General features: G+C 40.0%; 2 protein-coding genes across 4 annotated transcripts in view; one reads left to right on the top strand and one right to left on the bottom strand.

The window, feature by feature from the left end:
- Positions 1-4,032: 4,032 nt before the first annotated feature.
- Positions 4,033-6,975, top strand: ccni2 (cyclin I family, member 2). The gene is made up of 5 exons (XM_079356000.1): positions 4,033-4,378; positions 5,184-5,340; positions 5,575-5,709; positions 6,136-6,210; positions 6,340-6,975. The coding sequence occupies exons 2-5, from the start codon at positions 5,227-5,229 to the stop codon at positions 6,544-6,546; spliced, it is 531 nt and encodes a 176-aa protein (XP_079212126.1). The 5' UTR covers positions 4,033-4,378; positions 5,184-5,226; the 3' UTR covers positions 6,547-6,975.
- Positions 6,976-7,525: 550 nt separating this feature from the next.
- Positions 7,526-20,026, bottom strand: part of septin8a (septin 8a) — a 34,103-nt gene continuing 21,602 nt past the window's right edge. For 2 of the 3 annotated variants that reach the window (XM_079355998.1, XM_079355997.1), the window contains 4 exons: positions 17,478-17,646; positions 17,242-17,374; positions 16,419-16,588; positions 7,526-10,285 (listed from right to left, as the gene is read on the bottom strand). In XM_079355998.1, coding sequence (XP_079212124.1) covers positions 10,120-10,285; positions 16,419-16,588; positions 17,242-17,374; positions 17,478-17,646 — 638 coding nt within the window. In that variant the 3' untranslated portion in view covers positions 7,526-10,119. Of the gene's footprint in view, positions 10,286-14,632; positions 15,505-16,418; positions 16,589-17,241; positions 17,375-17,477; positions 17,647-20,026 lie in introns of those variants that run through there. The other variant, XM_079355999.1, reaches the window with a different exon arrangement.

Here is a 20,026-nt window from a genome sequence, read left to right as displayed (position 1 = left end):
TATTTGCATGTGTGCAAACAAACTTAAGCCCTTGCATAAGTCAGTTCCCACGTTGGGCCCTCTATTTAAAAAAAATTCTGGACATGCCCCTGTTGTGTATATCTGTATCACATCCACCGAGATGGTCAAAGAGCCCTCCTTTGTAAAAACAGGAGACGAAAGCTCTCTAATCTCTCTTGCCAGTTCATATCCACAATGGAACTGTAAAAGGGGCTTGATGTCTTCTCTACAGACAGCACCAGTTATAGCTCCAGCAAAGCCTCTTAGGTGTAAAAGCATCCTAGCAGTGATGCTTCCCTACACCTGTTCACTCTGCAACTCTGCGGGTTTGTGTTTCCTTTTTAAGTTGCACAAAAAAAAAAAAAAGACAATGTATAAAATATAGTTTGATGTGTTTGGAGAGGAATGGATAAAAGTTTCCTTTTTTCTGTAGTTACATGCAAGGATGTGCAACTTGAAAAGTTGTGTCAGTACATGATGTTCACACAGTGAATTCCTGAAAATCCGGACATCCCTCTGTGAACATAAGTTTAGATAAGTCAATTCAGAGGCGACAACTCAGAAGAGGGGCCTCAAAGGATATAGGGAAAAGAAAACATGCAGTGATCAAAGTTTAGAGATCAGATGTGACTCTCGGAACATAATGTGCTCAGTCGAGTGCACCAAACTTTCCTGACAGGACAAAGTTGTTTCAGGGTTGACATTGATTTACAGTGCAGTGCTGAGCATTCTTTGGTGACGGGGCCTCAGAGGAGACATTGGGGGGCCTGCAGACACATTGTAAATTCTTGTTAAACAGATCGGCGCAGACTGAACCATCAGTGAGACGTCAAGCCAAACATGTAGAGTCTCTTTTCCAGTTTTAGGATTGAAGAAGTTGAAGAAAGAATTCCCTGGAGGATCTGTGAGTGTTGTTTTTTTTTTTTTTTAAATCTCTTCTACAAGGAGTCCAGCTCGACTCCCTTGTGAATATACTATATCATTACACATGATAAGATGCTCTTCATTATTCATGTTCATTTACTGAACTCTGCATGTTGGATTGTATGGCTGGTATCATTGTTGTTACATACAACAAGACAATATGAATGCACAGAGTTATCCCTTTGGTGATTGCTGTTTGTCATGTAAGGCCATCAAAAATCCAAGCTATCATAATCCTGGCTTCACCTGACAGGTCTCTTAATTATTGTCTTTTTCAGTCATTTCATAAATGAGCATGTTTGTGCTTCAAGTAAAAGAATGTGAAGCAAAAAAACAAAAACAAATCCTGCATGTTACATGTGTTACAGTTACGTTGTAAAAAGATGTCCTACTTCGTCTGACAAGAAGCCAAGGACGGCCCGTAGAACATTAACCATCGTGCAGAGAACGCAGGCAATCAAGGTTAAATTGTCTCCGACAGCATCAAGCTTTAATTACCTCCTGAACAACATCTGAAATGGAAATCAGTGTTGAAGCAGTAGAGGAAGAGAAGCAGACTGATTCACTTGATCTTTTTGTTAGATTTGTTAGTTACACAAAATAGAAATTTGCAAAGTTCATTGTGTAATTGAGATTTCTATGTTTGAAGAACATATAAGTTTGACCCCCCCCCCCTTAAAAAAAGAAAATTTGTTTACTTTTGGCCTGTCTCCTATGGGTGGTACCTGCATTAGTACCATGCTCTCAGACTTTCACAACGCCACCTACTAACTTCCTGACCTGTGAGACACAGATGCTTCTGTCGCTATACTGTTTACTGTTTACTGACTGGGGCTAGCTATACACTAAAACCCACCAAAAACATCTCAGTCATATCCAACCAGAGTTTGAAACGTGGTGGAATGTAAACATGCACACTACTGCGCAAACAAGGTAAATGTTGAATCAACAGAAGCTGTTAGTGAGAATAACAATCTGCTCGATACAGTTCAGGCTGTGGGGAAGCACTGCGGAGAGAAACACACTCACTGTGAGACAAGAAGATAAAGAGTATAGGACACGTGCATAAGCAGATTCAAGACCCAGAAGAGGTGAGAATGACCTTCTGGTACTCATCAATCTTGTCTGATGCACTAGAGTACAGCGAACAAACATGACGTGCAAGTTAAACACAACCTGGCATAATACAGTACACAGCCACTATGTTCCCCCTGCTCCACTCTGTCAACATGCAGATACGCTGCTCGCTGTGTTCATCTCTCCTTATCAACGTTCCTGCTGTGACCTCGGCTCAGACACTCCGATCAACTTAGTGTTCTATCAGTCAGCTGTGTGAAGTGACTGAGAATGAAAAGCAAACACTTTCCTCCAGCAGCTGATGTCTGTTAGATAACTCGTGTTAAATAAAAGTTTGTTGACTGTGGCTTCACACAGCTGAAAGTTGAGCTTCCCTTACAGCACACAGAAGCAGACAGGACACTGTGAGGTTAGAATGTGTGTTTTCTCCTTCTGTAAAAAAACAGCATTAGTAAGATCTGAAGAATAACTTGTGCATTGCGGCACAGTTTGCAGTCTGAGCACCAAGTTTTCCGACCCCCAAAAGTCACTCAGCATTAAGCCACATTAAACTATCTATAACTGCTGGTTTCCATTAGTGTTACACTGGCAGGTTTTAGGCAGATTAAAAGCCTTAATAATACAGTCATATATCAACAGTACAAAGATTAAGCTCACACATCTGACATTTAGGTGAACTTACTTCACTTAATTTAAATGGACCTTTAACTTTAATTCCCTTTTTGTAGCCTTTAATGTTAACTTATAAACCTAAACTCATACTTTAACGTTGTAATCTCTGAGGCATTTGTTTTGGATTTCCCTCTATAAAAAGCAGAAGGCACTCTTTTGTCCCTGGTGACATTTCCCTCCTTAATTTAAGTCACAAGTCTCCTTAACTCAAGTCACTTACTCCCTTGTGTATGTAGGCTCATATCCTTGTGATGTTGTATGGTATGTATTTAAATGTGTTAAAAAAAAACAAAAAAACAGTTAACATAGGAAATGAGGCTACGATAATAACAAGCGCATAAATAAAATAAAATATAATACAATATATATTTAGTGATTTTTAAATGTTGTCTCTCTCTGTTCTTTTAATGCCTTACTGCAAAACCAATCGCCCTTCAGGGACAAATCAAGCTGAAGTGTTATTTTTGGGATTATAAAAGTTTGAGACAGAGATGGTTAAAAACATTTGTGGAAGTTTGTTTTATACTTTTAGCTAATTGTGGTGGGTAATATAACTTAAAGTTGTTTGCACTATTTAATTGCACTAGTTTGATTGTAGTGCTGCTATTTGTGAGTTGTTGATTGACTTATATTCAGAAATGTTTGCCCCTTCTCTCCTTTCCACTAGGAGCTTAAAGAAAGGTGAAAGATAACACCCAACTTGGGATTCAAACTGTTTTTAGCTGTAGGACAGTTCCAACAGCAGTGATTCACTCAAAAGATTGTTTCCTTTTTCTAGTTAATAAACCAGATTAAATCAACATACCCAAATACAAAACTACTCTACGGTCCTTAACTTAACAGCCTGATCTGACCGAAACTGAGCTAGTAGGACGTCTGTTAAAATGAGTTCTGTGCATAAAGCAAAAATGTGATGACAATCTTAAAAAAAATGGCTCCTTGCAGAAAAGGGGATTTGTATATTCTGCTCTAAATTTGATTAAATGAAAGAGATAATAAAGTAAGGGACGAAATAAACTGTAGAGTCAGATATTCTCACTATGATGGGTCAGTGTGGATTTATGACATCAGTGGTTTATTCATGATAAACTCCAGCCTTCAAGAGTCAAGACATAAACATGATCAACTTCTAGCAGGGAGGGGAGCTGCTGGACCAGGTTTCTGTCTGTCAGCAGGATTATTTCACATAAAAAGTTGGAACGCCACAGAGAAGCGTCGCTACCTCTCTCACACATCGTGTGAACAAACATTTTCTTGAAAGCCACTGTCGAAATCTTCCATTTCCAGTGAAAGCTCGACCATTTTGTGCGATGGGTCCCGTATGTCTGACCCACTAACACATTTCTGTTCGACAGACGGAGTGACGTCACAAGGGGGTGGAGTCCAGAGCGTTCAAAACATAGCTTGCCCTCAATCCTCCCTGATTTTCTGCTTCCTGCCTCTTGTTTTTTGCGCGTATTTCTCTACTGCCAAGAGTTGTTTGGATTATTTTTGCTGATTCCTTTCTTGTTTTATTTGCTCCTTTTATATAATGCAGCAGCTTTCCCTATATTTACGCCTGAAAACGTTTCCTCGCGAGATTGTTTTCTGTAACAGCTTCCGACTGTTATTTGTTGACTGTTGCTCTCGGTAAACATGGTCTAATTAAAAACCCGTGCAAATGCACCTGCCGTCGAACGGATTCCCCGCTTTTAAAATCGAAGAGGTAAGTCTTCTTGAGCAAAGGGGAAAAAAAACAAAACAAAAAAAAGGAAGACCAAAAAAAATGTTGCAGCAGCTGCAACTGTGCAAGAGGCTGCAGCAGCTGCAGCCCATTATCCCGCCTGGATCCTGTGTGGAGTATTTCACCAACAGCAGATTTATACCAAGTCCTACGATTCATTTCAAGTTTTTGCCTTAGTTATTACCTCCCCAACCAGTCGCTGTCTGCTGAAAAAGTCTTGAAATTGTATTGTTGAGCTAGCAGACCTATTTCCTGTCGCTTAGCCTACTTTGTTGTTTCAGCAGAGGACAGTTTGTCGTAACTACTCTTTACTCTGACTGGCGCCCAAACCCGACATATATATAAGTTAGTTCAAGCCTAAAGTCGTCTGTGAAGAGAAATAAATAGCCCAAGCAGCAGTCTTGTGTTAATCTGTTTGGATTTCTGTAGTTCTAAATTCTTTAAAGATGTCTTTGTTTTCCTTTTTGTTTTTGAATAACCCCCCAGAAAGTGGTTTCTATTTTGCGTCCTAATCAAATCTTTAATATATATCATATACATGTATAATATCATATATAGTTGTCTTATTGTTCTGTAAAATCACGGAGTGCACCTTACCCCGCATTGTCAAACCTCGTATATTAAAGTGAATAAAACGTCAAATATCTACATACTGTTGGGATAAAACGGCTGGAAAAAATTTTTTAAGTTCAACATTAAGTTATAAAACAGTCTTTATGAGGGAGAGGTGCATAGTTCTTTCGTTATTGTGGTCTCTTATCTGTCTCTTTTTCTTGCTCTCTGTTAGGTGTGTGTGTCCTGGGTGCAGCCTGGCCTGTGCTGTGGACGTGATGAAGAACCCAGGAGATATGGAGGGCCGCCGGCTCGTCACCCTGCTGGAGGCTGCACTGGTGAGAGAGGCTCGCCTCTGGAAGGTACCTGTCTTCAAGAATGGACGCATTCAGGTGAGACACTGCTCTGCATAGCTATTCCCCATAATACTTAATTATGTAGCTTCTGTTTTTTTTTATCTTTTTGATTTATATTGTTTGTTTTAATAATTTCTAAATTCACTCTTCATGTTCCTTGCCGCCTGAAACTTCCTGAAAGTCATTACATGAAAATATGATAGATAGATGGATGTCTTCACACTTTATCTTTGGTTGTCTAACTTATAAATGCATCCTTTGGCTGCTCAGGGCACCGACATCTCTTCATCCCAACACCAAGAAATGATCGTCTGGCTCGGTGAGATGAGCAGGCTGTTCCAGTTCTGTCCAGAGACCTTTGCGCTGGGAGTATGTGTCCTCAACCGACTGCTGTCCACTGTCAAGGTACAAAGCTGCAGCAAGCAGTGGTGCAGTCTTTTTTTATCTACACATCCATTTGCTTCAATATGTTCAGTAGAGCAAGACACCCGCACACATGGATGCATAATCAAGTTTTAGACTATATCCTCTCTAAATTGTACTTTAAATTTAAATTTTTACTACAGCTGTGCGAGGAAGCAAGAATAATTCTATCCGTCCTGACACCATATATTGGTATATTACTCAGAAAAGCACAGTGTATTTAACTTTCTTTTCATCTTTCCACTGTGTGACCCAACGCAGACAAGTTTACGTGTATAAACCATATTCCTCTACTTTTATCCCTTGTGCGCATGTCTCCAAAATAAGTAAAAGTCTGAATCTATGGAAGCAGTCAAAGTCATCTTTTCTCTCCTTTTTTTTAATTTTTTTTAATTTTTATTTTTTTAGGCCCAAACAAAATACCTGAAATGTATTTCCTTTACCTCCTTGGTCCTGGCTGCAAAAATCAATGAGGAAGACGAGGTAGGGTTTCCCTGATGGACACTGTCAAAGTAAAAGCTGTGGGGGGGAAAAAAAATACTAGACAGACATTAATGTTATTTGAAAACGATACGTTTATTTAGCTTCTCTTTGTTTGTGTCTTTTTAACAGGTAATAGGCTCTGTTACAGACCTGGTTGTGCAGAGCGGATGCAACTTTTCAACAGCGGAGATTCTTCGCATGGAGAGGCTCATTCTAGACAAACTGCACTGGGACTTGTACACAGCAACACCAGTCGACTTCATTCACATAGTAAGTCAGAATTTAGCACAGAGCAAACGTAACTTTTTTTTATTTATTTTTTTTAACTGGACCTGAACTGGTCAGCAGAGCGTCTCAAAGGCAGCCGGCTGAGCTTTGAAATGCTTTGTTAGTTCAGGTCAGGGTCTTGCCTAAAGACACATAAGTACAAAAGCACACTTAAAACCATCATGCTTTTGCATCAAATTTGCCTAAAATGAGTTTCCAAAACCACCTCAAACACTTGCACCCACAGGAAAGACTTGGTCCTGATAGAGATTGTGCATTTATTGAATTTGACTCATTGTGCCCATTTTATTTATTTACTCCAGTCTTGGTTGGAGTGTGACCGATTCTTTTTAAACGATCCCTGTAGCAAAGCAGGGGAATAAAAACAGACTCTTTCTCTGATACAAATGATATAATTAAAGACTCTGCTTCGAGCTATGTTCGGTACATTTGGTTTTCAACTTAATCATAACCAAGTTAACTTTCAAATAAACTACTGTATATTGCTGCCTGACCTCAGCTCTGAATAAATGCCTCAAACAGCCTGCTAAGCCCGTAAAGACAATTCAGTCAATGTGGTTCACAGATCTCATGGAACAGATAAAAAAAAATCACCCTGCTTTTAATTTACCACAAATTGCCCAGGACTGTGTGAATACCACATGATTGTTTGAATGATAAATAAAGGTCTGTCTCCTCTCTGAAGGTTCTCATTGTCAGCTATCTACAGCCTCAGGGCGAAAGTGACAATACTGGCATGTAAACCACATTTTAGGCCTAAAATTGTGCGTATTTGGACTAAAAGCATGAAGTCGGAAAAGAGCATAGCAATCTCTCTAATCACGTAAGACTGCGTTTGCAAGCTGCCAGCAAACATAAGGGGCGTGTTGCATATCAGGCCAAGGCACTTCTGACTAACTCTAACCTGCAGCCCTACAGTTAAACTCAAACCCTCCAGAGACGTCAACGTCATTGGCTTACCTATATCGTGTTGAGACAGTTTTTTTTTTTTTAAATTGTCAAAGCAAAGTTTGTTGTTGTGTTATTCGTGTTATGGCACATTATAGTTTCATAGCTTGGACCCATTCACAGCAGTTAATTGTTAAACCCTCGTAAATCATTGCTGAAAGCCTGAAGCACTCGACAAACTGTCAACAAGCACACAAACACACAGACACACATACACACACGCATATATATATATATATATATATATATATATATCATCCCTCATGCTGTTGGGGCCCAGGGCTGTATTCATAAAGCCTCGAACAACAAGCCATCTAGGATGTTAAGAACAAAATTCAGTAGCTACAAGTACGCTGCCACAGGACAGTTTGAACGGTTATGAGTGGGATTTACAAAGAATCTCAGTTAAGTCACATTTTCTCTAAATATCATCTGTGCACCAAATTTACATAAAAATACATTTGTTTATGCGTGAACTCTACACATAGGTGACACCTTGTTTTTTTTAAGCAACAGAAGCAGCTTTGTTGATTGGGTCCCACTTTAATATCTAAACATTCTGTTAGATTCAAGAACTGTCGACTATTCTGTCACTCTTTGAATGTCCCATTTAATGCAACGGCACATTTCGTGTCATTAAAGCACTCCACTGAAATTCAGTGATGGTAACTTTGAAATGTTGTCCAGCCCAAGCTTGGGGATTAGATGAAGTAGTTTCAAGTGCTCTGGAAGTTTGAACAGTAGTTCTTACCTGTGTTTACTGTTAGGCCATAGAAAGTGCTTAAAAAGAAAACAAAATAATGACATCTGTGAGACAAGAGGCGAAACAGGTCACAGGCGAGTCGTGTGAGGATTTCTGAATACAGCCCATCATTTTCTCAACAAACAGTAAGCACATTGTACTGATCCGCACAGGGACTCCTATTGACACTTCTTATTCAGTTTTTGGGTTTACCAAATTCCTGATGCACATCTCCTCGAACATAAATTGAACAGTGATAATATTTAACAGTGCAGTCCTGTCATGCATTCTGTGAGTCTAGAATCTCATCCCGGGCTAAAAGACAACCTCAACAAAGGAATATCGCCACAAACCATACAACTGTCATAGAAATTGTCTTGGCACATTTGGACTGATGAAGTGTCTTCTGCAAAGTAAAAAAAAATGGCAGTACCTCCACTGTTGTTTGGTTCATGGATCTGACAGTTAATAGTGATTTAGGTTCACGGTGTGCGGAGTAAGTCTGTTATCATCTTAACGTTACAAAAATCCAAGACTGTGTGAAAATAAAGAGACGTAATGTTTTAATAAGAACTATAATAAAATAAAGACCTTTTTATACTATTCAAATAAATAATTTTACCTATACTTTAAATATCTCACAATACATTCCTCTTGCCCTGAAGGAAATCCTCTGCCTTCCCATTTATCAGTTATTCACCATGTCTAAAAAACAGCAATCAATAATATCTATCAATAGTTTGTCACAGACTAGCCACTATGGTACTTTGATATCAATAAATACAAGGATTTACAGAGATGCCTTGTCATTCCCTTTCCATATGTTTCAAACTCGAAGTAAAACTTTTTCACACTAGCCATGTGATGCTGATATCGTCACAGTAACCATGACAGCATCAGGACCGTTGACTCGTAATACACGTTATCCTTTCTTTGCTACATTACCCTGATTTGAAGTCAATTGTGAAAATACAGACTGAAGGATGGGGCTTGGGCAAGTTTTCAACAGACGTGTTCCTCATCATATTGCTGAATCTACGTCGCTTTTTTTTTTTTTTCTTTCTTTCTTTCTTTCTTAAATCCATGGCTTTCTTTTGCTACAGTGACAAAGTGAAGCGGTTCAGCTCAACAAAACATGAATGAAAACAAGAGGTTTTGAATGTAACTCAAATTACAAGAATGACATTTTGAGTTTTAGTCTAGCGGTTTTCACCAGCCAAGAATCGTTTTAGCTAGCTAGCCTGCTAGCCTTGATAGCAAGGTTTATCAGATGTTTTCCAATCATTAAGTGACAAAGAGGAAGAAATAACCTGGTACTTAAATTTAAACAGTGTCCTTTTAAAACGTGTGGCCCTGTTCAGGTCGTGATTTGTGGTTTAAGAAAACACAGAAAAGTACTGCACATACAACACAACATGAACTAGGTTAATATAATTCCTCAGGCAAAACGTTGGACCCTCATTAATGCAACCTGATGATGAGACTCTATACCGGTCGCTCTAAGTGTCCTCCTGCACAGAGCTTTATGTTTGGACGTTTACAGACGCTTTTAATGCAGAAGTGACAAGTAAAGCTGAGTAGAGAATCGGAGCCTGTAAAGTGACAGTGTCCTGCGTGGATATGAATGGAGGTTTGGTCAGTGTGATAAATGAAGATGAGTCAGATATACAGTACCTGGTTAGCTGGCACTGGTGATATGATGTTGATATAAGGTAGTAGTAGGTAAAGGTTCAGGAATTGTTGGAGTAGTGGATAATGAGAAAAAATGACATCATTATGCTAATGTTTTGGTCTCGCTCCTCTCCCTTCTCTTCGGTGTAGTTCCACGCCCTACTCGTCTCCGGCCACCCTCACCTTGTTCCGTCCATCGGGCTCGGCTCCGGCGTCAGCTGGGACTTGGCAACAGACTCCGGTCCCGCTAGGCTGGGGCATCAGAAGACGCCTCCTGGCTTCCAAGCAGCGCTGTGGACCAGGCAGGTGCAGCACTGTATGGCTTGCCACCAGCTTTGGCAGTTCAAAGGCTCTACGTTGGCTTTGGCCATCATCACTTTGGAGCTGGAGGCGCTCACACCCGACTGGTTCTCTGTCTTCACCGATCTGTTGAAGAAAGCACAGGTAAGAGAAACCCACAGGCCCTCTAGTAAGGGCTTCTTCTCCATGATTATGTTCAGATTGTATTGCATCTGCAAATATTGACTGTGCATTATATATTTGAAGACAAAAACAATAGCTCCTTTTGTCTATCTGGTAACTTGAAGTTTGACATTTAACAGTTCAAACATGGACCTAAGGACACAAATCATGGTAAAATAAAAAAATTGCTTAAAGTGCAAATCCACACTGTTGCCTACAGTGTTCATCCAACGAAATCTTTCTTCACCTGTTCTTTTAAACAAATGAAAGTTGGTTTAAGCTCGTCAGATTTGATGTTTGCAGCTTTTCATTTGTTTTGACCTTTGGCTCTTCCAGGTGGATAGTGGCGAGTTCATCCACTGCAGAGAGATGGTGGACGAGTACCTACACAGCGTTGAGTTCTCTCTGCCGACCAATGCCGTGTACATCTTCGACAGCGCCCTGATCCTGGACAAGGAGCGAGCTTGGAGCCCGACACAGCGCGCCAAGCAGGCACGAAAGGGTTGCCACATGCACGGGGAGTCGGATGAGTATTACGACGGTTTTGGCTTCCTATATAACGAAGAGACGACTCCAGGGCCAGAGGGTGACGATGTGAAGGATTCGTTCAATTCCCAGGAGAAAAGCATCTCACCGTGTCCGCCACTGCATCCTGCTGTCAACTAGTCTAACACGGCCCATCTTTTGCGAGTGCACGGTGCTTCCATTTTCAACGTTACAAACTTCAAATGGCACTTGGGGTCTCAATCACGCACTCTTTAAGAACACCACAAAATCGACGAGCACAGATTTTGTTTGTCTTTTCTCTTAATTGCCTATATTCTAAGGACTCGAGGTGCGTACGGATCAGTGCTAAAGTGAAACTTCTGGGCACGATGTCATATCCTCTCGTCTAAGTGAGAGCTGGGCAGCTGAGAAGATCTTCTCTAATCTTTGAGCCGAACTGAACTGACCATAATGTGTCTCCTTGGTGCGACCTTTTTGGTCCCTTTACATTTCCGTTCTTTTATGAATACCATATTTGTTTCTTTTTGTACCTACCTGTCCTTTAAAAACCTCCATTTATCATGTTTTGTTTTAAAAAAGTTGCCGGTAAAAAAGGATGAAGCAGTTTATTTTTTTAAAATGTGTTGGAAGCTTTTTCCTTATGTTTGAGAGTTACTCTGGATTTTGTTTGTTTGGGAGTGTCTTGGTGCGCAAGTTCCTCCACATAGCACTTTGAGATTATGGCATGCTTTTTAATGCAAATAACTTTTTTTTAAAGTTTTTTTATTTGAATCTCTAACTCACTTGTTTAAACCTTTTTTAGTTATTTTTTTAAAAATCAAAGTTTTCATGAACAGCATTAATTTCATAACTTAATGCTGCAAATGTGTTTTATTTCTCTTCGTTGGTTAAGCTTTATGAAAAAGTTGTTTTGATAACGGATTATGTGATGAGGGTTCCTTGTTTTTATTTAAAATACATTATAGCATGAATACATGAAGTATTGGGATACTTACTTACTGTTTTTTATTTTGCCGTTATCACCCATTTCTTTTAGAGCAGCTGTCGGTATCAGACCATGCTGATGTGAACTGGCAAAATATGATGTATCCCAAAATCTCTTTTATTTATTTTTCACTGATAAATGAACAGTTTGTCCAAACAGTTGAAGCCGGCAGGCAGCCAACAGTTCTGTAATCTCACTCTGTGACTGTCGGCACAATAACTGTTTGGATGGAAACTAGCAATTTGAACTACAACCTGAACTGGTTACTGTCTTTTTTTTTTCTTTTTTTTTTTTTTTTTAACTGTCTTTTTCAAATTCATCCAGTTATTATGGATGTGTCGTTTCACCTATGACCAATATGAAGCATTTTACTTTGCATTTCCTTCATAAATGGAGGCAGCTATATCTTGTTTGGTCACCCACAGAAATAAAGCTACGACTTAAAAAGTCTCAAACTGTATTTCTGTTTTTTGAAGTTTTGTAAAAGTTGGGAAAGCTTTAGTTCTGCATCAAAAACAATTACAGTTTCTTACTCTCTGGAGACTTAGTGTCCTTAACCAGTCTACAGAATCAATACATTGTTTGTTTTATATAAATATAAAATGGTATTCTGATTTTTCTACAAATGCTAAACTCTTTCCTTGCCCACATACTGTATACAGTAAGGTTTGAGGAAGCGTTCTCTCCTATGTTTTATTGGGTCTTATCTCGAAGTCTGGCATTGCTCTACACTGCACGGGCTGTGACAAAAAGCATGTAAACACATTTTAATACCCTTTTTGTATAAATGTCACTAACAGTAGGCAGTGACATAAAATTTCAGTTATGGTAATTTTAGTTTAGCAGCCTCTCTGCCAGGCTTGAGATTCAATGATGTTCTTAATTCATGAAATATTTTTGTAAACTTTTGAACTGGGCTTAAAATCAGCACTGCTGTGCTATTTCAAGTCAGCTGACCTTTGTTTGTGAAGCACCACAAGAAAACGGGCTTTCTCAGGAACGTGACACCTAACTCAGAGCAGGTCAACACTGTCTTTGTGTTCAGTTCATAACCAAAACATCTGAGGAGTTATCTGGGGAAACTAGGTAACATGAACACAAAAGTGCCCTTGGGTCAACTTAACCCAGTACTTTGTGTCTGGCCTATATTAGATATGTTTTTAGAAGAATGTCAGCTGGATAAGTACAAACATTTAAAGCTCTACAGCTGGGGACTTAACGTGTGGTTTAACAAGCCGGATGCAATATCTTACAGAATACTTTTTTTTTTTTTTTTTTAAACTAGCCTGGCTGTGAACTTGATGTGTCAATGTTATCTGGTTGAGTTAAGTTGCTTCACACTCATGAAGTACAGACGCGTCATCCTTTCAGTGTTTGTCAACTACAGCACTGAAACGCTTTTCCTTATCGTCATCGTTTCTCCTTCCTGCCCGTCGGCCTGTGGGTCTCATGCTGTCCTGTACGACAGACGGTCATTATCACTCAGCTTTGGAAGCAGAGTGTTTTGGTGGTGCACTGAAGGACAGAGAACAGAGAGCTTTGAACAGATTGTACTACTGGATGAGATCCAGTGAGCTCTGCAGGTGCTGGGCAGAATAATAATAGTGCTGGCAGAGTAAACAGAAAACCATTACAATGGTTCGATCTAAATACTGTACCGTGACTTCCTCTGTCTGTGGTTCATGAGTCAAAAATCAAGAGTGTTGGTTTACACTAACAGTTTAACAGAAAATACAAATCAATAAATAAACTTTGACGCACAAAAAGTGATGTGATCAGCAGAGGACCCGTCTATACTATATAATCTTCACAAATACAAATGAATTAGGACCAAACTAAGTTTCCACTTGTTAGAGGAATACAAGTTTAGTGACTCTGAATGTCATATACATTTATTTTCTCCAATACTGATATTTAATTAAGTTCCTTGTTTTCAAAGTAGAAGGGAAAAAAAACAACCGTGAGAAAGCAGTCGTTGTTGGTGAAATGAGGAACAGCTGCAGTCGGTGTTAAAACGCACCGTGTGTGTTCACTACTAAAAAGAATCCGGTCATTAAAGTCACTTTTTAAACACACAGTCTCACATGCACACACATACACACTGCAAAGACAAACGAGGTCAATAAATATGACATTTGTCCTTTTCACAAGCACACTTTCTCCTATCTGGCAAACACACACTGTAAACATGCTGGACAGTGCAGACACACACACACACATACACAGAGGCATGCTGAGGTCAGCAGCACGATGGTGAAAGCGGAACAAAGACTGAGAAAACGTCTTTCAGCTTTTCTGCAACAAACAGGAAACATTGCATCTCAAGCTGACAGCTGTTTGGGTTACAGCCCAACAGCCTCTGTGTGTGTGTGTGTGTGTGTGTGTGTGTGTGTGTGTGTGTGTGTGTGTGTGTGTGTGTGTGTGTGTGTGTGTGTGTGTGTGTGTGTGTGTGTGTGTGTGTGTGTGTGTGTGTGTGTGTGTGTGTGTGTGTGTGTGTGTGTGTGTGTGTGTGTGTGTGTGTACGTTCACCTGCCTGTGTTCCACTTTTACCTCCTTCCCCTGATGAATATCGTCAAACATATCATGGCAGAGACAGGACATCAAAGTTGGGATGGGGCTTGTTGCATTTATTTCCAGTGACAGTAAACACAGCTGCTCTCTCCCTGTGAGTGGAAACTCTTCTACAGCGAGCTGGGGCTTGTATGATCTCCTGAATACTCTGTGTGTGTGTGTGTGTATGATGGCTTCATGTTTGTGTGTGCGTCCGCTGTCACAACATATTAACTCGTCTTTTAAAATATAGTAACAGTACACCGTCATACGTGCTTCTTGCAATAATATTTTATTCAAAAACTAGTACATTTTGCATAAAAAGCTGGGTAAGCTCTTGGAAATATTCACATACATTTACCGAGTTAATATGAAACAGCACCAAAATATTGCATACGTTTTTATTAAGACTTTAGAAAAAGGATTAAGATGTCAGTACCTAGAGTATATTCATTTATACGCTATACAGGTACTCGGTTTAATAGCTCGACTCTATGCTAGTTAGATGTTTGATTTGGCTCACATGATCAGGAATCTCTCTACTGTGGAATCTAACTCCAAAAAGGTCAACAGTCACACAACAGATCAGACTGCTCAGGTTCCTTACATCAGGAAAGGCTGGATTAACAGTATCTCTAATGAGTCATTCTCATCTTGTATTTAAAATTGATGAAGGGTTCAAGGACTAAGACGTTCCCCAACACTTAAACTGTAGTACCCAGAACACGTTTACTCTTGTTTCTGTGGGAGTAATTGATGGATGAACACAAAAGAAGAACACAAATCTATAAAGCACAACATAGTAAATTGCATATTTGTGTGTGTGTGTGTGTGTAAAAAAGAGTCCAAAAATTATACATGGAATGAAAGATCCTGAATAAATGAGATGGCCACTCTTAGAATTAATTTTTCCACAAAACCTCTCACCACCTTTGCCCTGTTTTCTCCCCCCGTGACGTCATCCTCCTCCTCCTCCTCCTCATTGTCTTTGGTCCATGTGCACAATGTCAAGATGGAATGTCAAAAAAAAACAACAACAAATAAACAAATAAACACAAATTAACTGATGTTTTCGTCGGCATGATGATGGAGGACATATCCATGGTTGTGTGTGGGATGGTCTACAGCGCCCATAAATTAACTGAAAACAAACAAAAAAAAAACAAATAAAATAAATTCAATGAATAATGAATGAGAAGATAATTTAAAAAAAAATAAACTGAATGTGATCGGTAGAGAAATGTTAAAGCAAAGATGTGCCACATTTAAAAGAAGCAGCAGCGCTTTGTGTTAGCGAGTAGAAAGCAGCCATCACAACTACATCCGCGTGGTTCCCGTGTCAGCTGAGGGAACTGGAGTGAGTCTAGCAGACGTATGGAATGAAAAGCAAACCAGGAAAAAGGGGAGACGTCTTCATAGAGCCACAAAATGGAAGTCTGGTCACTTTAGGCAGCGCTGAGTGCAGAGTGTGGGGAGCAGCCACAAGGGGGAGCCACATGTCTCTACATGCGCATCAAGCCTCACATGAGGAGCGCTGCTTGTATTTGTGTTCACTTCATGTCATTGTACAGCACTGTCATAAGCCTGGAATACATTTGTTTTTTTTGTTTTTTTAAGATGTCCCAGACTGAATAGTTTCAGATATTGAGTTCTGTTTGAAAAAGATTTCAGAGAACTGAAGCGTAACCATAGATTAAAGTCATGACATTGACAGTGGTACGTTTTTCTTTTCTAAATTTTAAGAAATCAGGCTTTGAATGAACCATATCCTATATCACCTCTTGATAAGTGGAACTTTCTATTGTCCTGATGGGTGCACCGACTTGTCTGTGAATATCCCGAGTACTTAGTGTCGTGAAAGGAAATGTTAAGGTTTGTAACATGTGCAACAGCGGTTAGAGTAAAAGGAGAAGGGATGAAAGAGGTTCTAGTATTCAAGAGGAAATCATCTCGGGATTTAAGGTACCAAATGAAATGACAACGGAATTAATAGATAGTTTGTGCAATAGAAAGAAGCAGGAGCAGAGTGAGTTTGAGGAAAGATGGGTTGCTTACTTTTTCTTATCCTTGTCTTTCTTGAGGGGCTGAGATAGGGAGAGGGTCTCCGCTGCCACTTTCTTCCTGTTGAACGAGTTCAGCTCCTCCTCCAGGTCTCTCCGCTTTTCCTCCACCTTCCGCTTCTCCTCCTGGTGCATCCGCTTCAGCTGCTCGAACTTGTCGTGCAGCTGAGAGGGGAGGAGAGGAGAAGCGTGGTGGCGGCGGTGAACAGATGGGACAGGAGGAACGGCAGAGGAGAGACGAGAGAGTGAGATGTAAGAACAGGACCACAAAAAAAAAAAAAAAAAAAAACTTTGCATCCTTTGATTCAAACACATTTATTTTTTATTATTTTTAATAAAGGTAATTGGTGAAATTTCAGATATCTATAAAACGTGTGTGGTGTCACATCAGACGACTTGCTCTGTGCCTTCTGATATAGAACCTTTAGACAAACCCTTTTCTGCTTTATGTTGGAGCCTGTGTGCTGGGTGCAGGGTGACTGTTTACACGAGCTAGCGTTAGCGCTTCAGCAGAGCTGCAGAGAAACAGGCACTCGGGTGCACACACAGCTGTAACTGTTTAACTGCAAAACAGTATCAAAGTCCATTTCATAGAAGTAACGCCAAATGTTGCTGGGGAGAACAGACTCACCGTGCAAGGTCTCATTTTACAGATTTCATTGAAAACACACGCTCACTTCACCTGCTGCATTTTTATTTTTTTGATAATCTGTGACATGGGATTACGTTTGTTTGTTGTGATCATGGAGACAATCAATGGAAAAAGGAAGCCCTCTGAGGTTTAAATATTGATACATGGATGTTATATTGAGACTGACCTCTCGCTCCTTTTCTTTCAGCTCTGCTTCCGTCTCTTTAACTTTGTTCACAAACATTTGCCGCATCTCCTCCTCTTTACGCTGCAGGTCGCCAAGGAACTCTTTCCTCTTCGCTTCGTACGTCTCTTGCAGACTGGCGGGAAGAAAAGTCGGGACAGAGCGAAGAAAACGTCAAGTGACGGGTGAGGCATCGCCTCCGAAACAATAGGTAACACACACACTCTCATCACGCCTACCTGAATGGTTGGCTGTCCGGGTCCGTATCTTTAAAGCCCATCTCCTCCAGTTTGCAGCGGCGATACAGCTCATAGTGGCGGGCGTGGGTCTGCTCCCTCAGATCCTCCATGTTGACTCGGATTAGCATTTCTCGGAGTTTGACGAAGTCGCAGTGACTCTCGTTCTCGACTGGAGAGGTAGAAAACATCAGCATCAGGTCAGCTGATCACTCCATCATTCATTTCAAACACATTAAGAGTGATATGTATTGGAGTTAAAATCATCTTCAATGAGCCTTTTGTAAGCACATCAATGTGAAGTCACGTCTTGGATAGAAATTCTGGGTCTTTATTTCTTCATTTATTGCATGCCTGGCTTTCCTTTCTACTGCTTATTTTTTTGTAACAGCCCATCTGTCACCTTGCTTCATTCCGTTCCTCTCTCAAAGCAGGAAATCAGACCAAATCGTCAGGAATGTGAAGTAGCGAGCACATCACGGAACAAATCACACTCATAAACGTAATGCAAGCCAAGCTATCACACTTCTCTTACTAACTGCTGTTAAAAAAAAAAAAAAAAAGTTATACTAATTTGTTTTTCCAGGTGCAACTTAAAAAAGTTTAGCTTAGCTTGATGTTAAAATCACTCCAACAGTTCAGATATTTGATGGTGGGGAAAGGGGCAGGAAGTATTTCCTGCTGAACAGACTGAAAGCAGCAGAGGGGGAATGTGCCCTGGGCGTCAGATGAAGCCTTTTTACTCATAGGTCACCTCATCTGCTCCATCCAAACAAATTTCCGCTTTGCTGGAAATGAAAATGTTGAATTTTTTTTTTTTTTTTTCTGTTCTTTATGTGGCCAGAACAAAGGTCAGCAAGTGTGCAGGGTGCGTGGACAATCTCTGGTCTTTGAGAATATGGTCTGGATGAAATTATTTGGTTCCAATATGAACAAAAAAAATCCCAAGGGGGGTTCACCGGGGTTTAATCTGATCATATAATTTAAATTCAGTCAGCCTCATCTGACGAGGCACTGAAAGGAAAGGCTGGATTAACCAGTGAGAAATCATCTTTATTTATACAGCGCCAGTTCATAACAAATGTTATCTCAAGACACTTTACAAAAAGGGAGGTTTAGACCGTACTCTCTGGCTTATTCTTAACAAAGACCCAACATCTATCCACCATGAACAAGAGTGACCAAAGTAAAGTGGCGCTTTTTCGAAGCACAAACCTGGAGTGGACCCGGACTCATGATGAACGGAGCAAACTGTGCTGGTGTTGTGAGGGAGATTAAGAGAGAGATGGAGGCTTAAAGCTCAGTATGATTGACTGATCAATCTTGTGTTAACATTGGCAACTATAATGATGATGAAACGGGGGGGACTGATAATGTCACTGGAGTTTAAGTTGATCATTTATCAAAATATTAATAGAAGTAATTAAGTGTTTTATTTAAAATGTAATGTTCCCAGTATAAAAGTAGGAGCTTTCCTTGTTCCCATTGTAACTAAAGCTACTGACAGTGGTTGCTATAGTGACCAATGTTGACTGAAACGCCAAATTAAAAGGTTTTCTTAATTAAATTCAACACTTTTCAATACCTTCAAAGGCTTTTATGAGCAGACTTAATTCCATGCCTTTTAAGACTTTTTCAGGCCTGCAGACACGCTGCAGTCAGAAGCTTTTCTGCTCTACTTTCTTCACTCCTCCCTTTGAAAAAGGAACTTTCCCTTCCAGACAGTAAGTTCTCTGCCATTTAAAAACCTCATAATACCTTTATAGTCTGTGTGGAAAAGTTGTTAAACCGCTTTAGATTGGACGTGCTTGATCGTCTCCTCTTTAAATATTGGCCCGCTGGAATGCCAAATGTCTGCAAAGTATTCAAATCCTCGAGCACAGCTTCGCACACCGTCTATCCAGTGTAGAAGGCGATACATCAGGTGGCTTACCTTAAAAAGCTAAAATGCCACATTAGAACAGAGATGTGCTGTCAAAGAAACAAAATTCCCTTTTTAGGAATTTACTGTGAAAAAAAAAAAAAAAAAACCTGTTAGCAAACCTCAGAGAGGTATTGTAAAGAGTTTTTTCCAGCAATAATGACACTGAAAGCCCAGTTAGCATATCATTAAGCTCCACAGATGGAAAATACAGTGATCAGAGTCTGTAGTGCAGGATTACATACCATATTTTAAAATGTAAAAAATGTAAAGCTGAAGGGCCAAAACTACCCAGTTTCAAGAAACTTGTCTTTGTTGAACAAGAATAAAAAGTAAGAAAATAAAAGCACAAACTTGCCCTCGCCTACTTTAACACATTCTGGCCCACGGCGACGTGCTCATGCAGCTGTCGAAATCACTCACTGTTACTTTTCACTTAAATTTGTTGGCTGACTGCACATCATTAGTGGGAACATTTGAGTTAAAAACAGGAATGAGCTGTTCTCTGGGGCTTCATCCAGACTACTAAAATTGCCTGTTCATTTGGCATCTATTAGTCTTTCTGCACCGGCCCCCTGCTGAGGGCTGAGTGAGGGCCAATCCTCTGACTTGCTGCAGCATTGAGCCCTGA

The sequence above is a fragment of the Symphodus melops genome, assembly GCF_947650265.1.
Source record: "Symphodus melops genome assembly, chromosome: 11".
Lineage (NCBI taxonomy): Eukaryota > Metazoa > Chordata > Actinopteri > Labriformes > Labridae > Symphodus > Symphodus melops.
This window is presented reverse-complemented; position numbering and strand designations above follow the sequence as displayed.

Coding starts and splice junctions, on each gene's coding strand:
- ccni2 (XM_079356000.1), top strand. CDS start 5,227: ATGAAGAACCCAGGAGATATGGAGGGCCGCCGGCTCGTCACCCTGCTG. Junction 5,710..6,135: donor GACTGCTGTCCACTGTCAAG/GTACAAAGCTGC, acceptor TTATTTTTTTAG/GCCCAAACAAAATACCTGAA. Junction 6,211..6,339: donor AAATCAATGAGGAAGACGAG/GTAGGGTTTCCC, acceptor TCTTTTTAACAG/GTAATAGGCTCTGTTACAGA.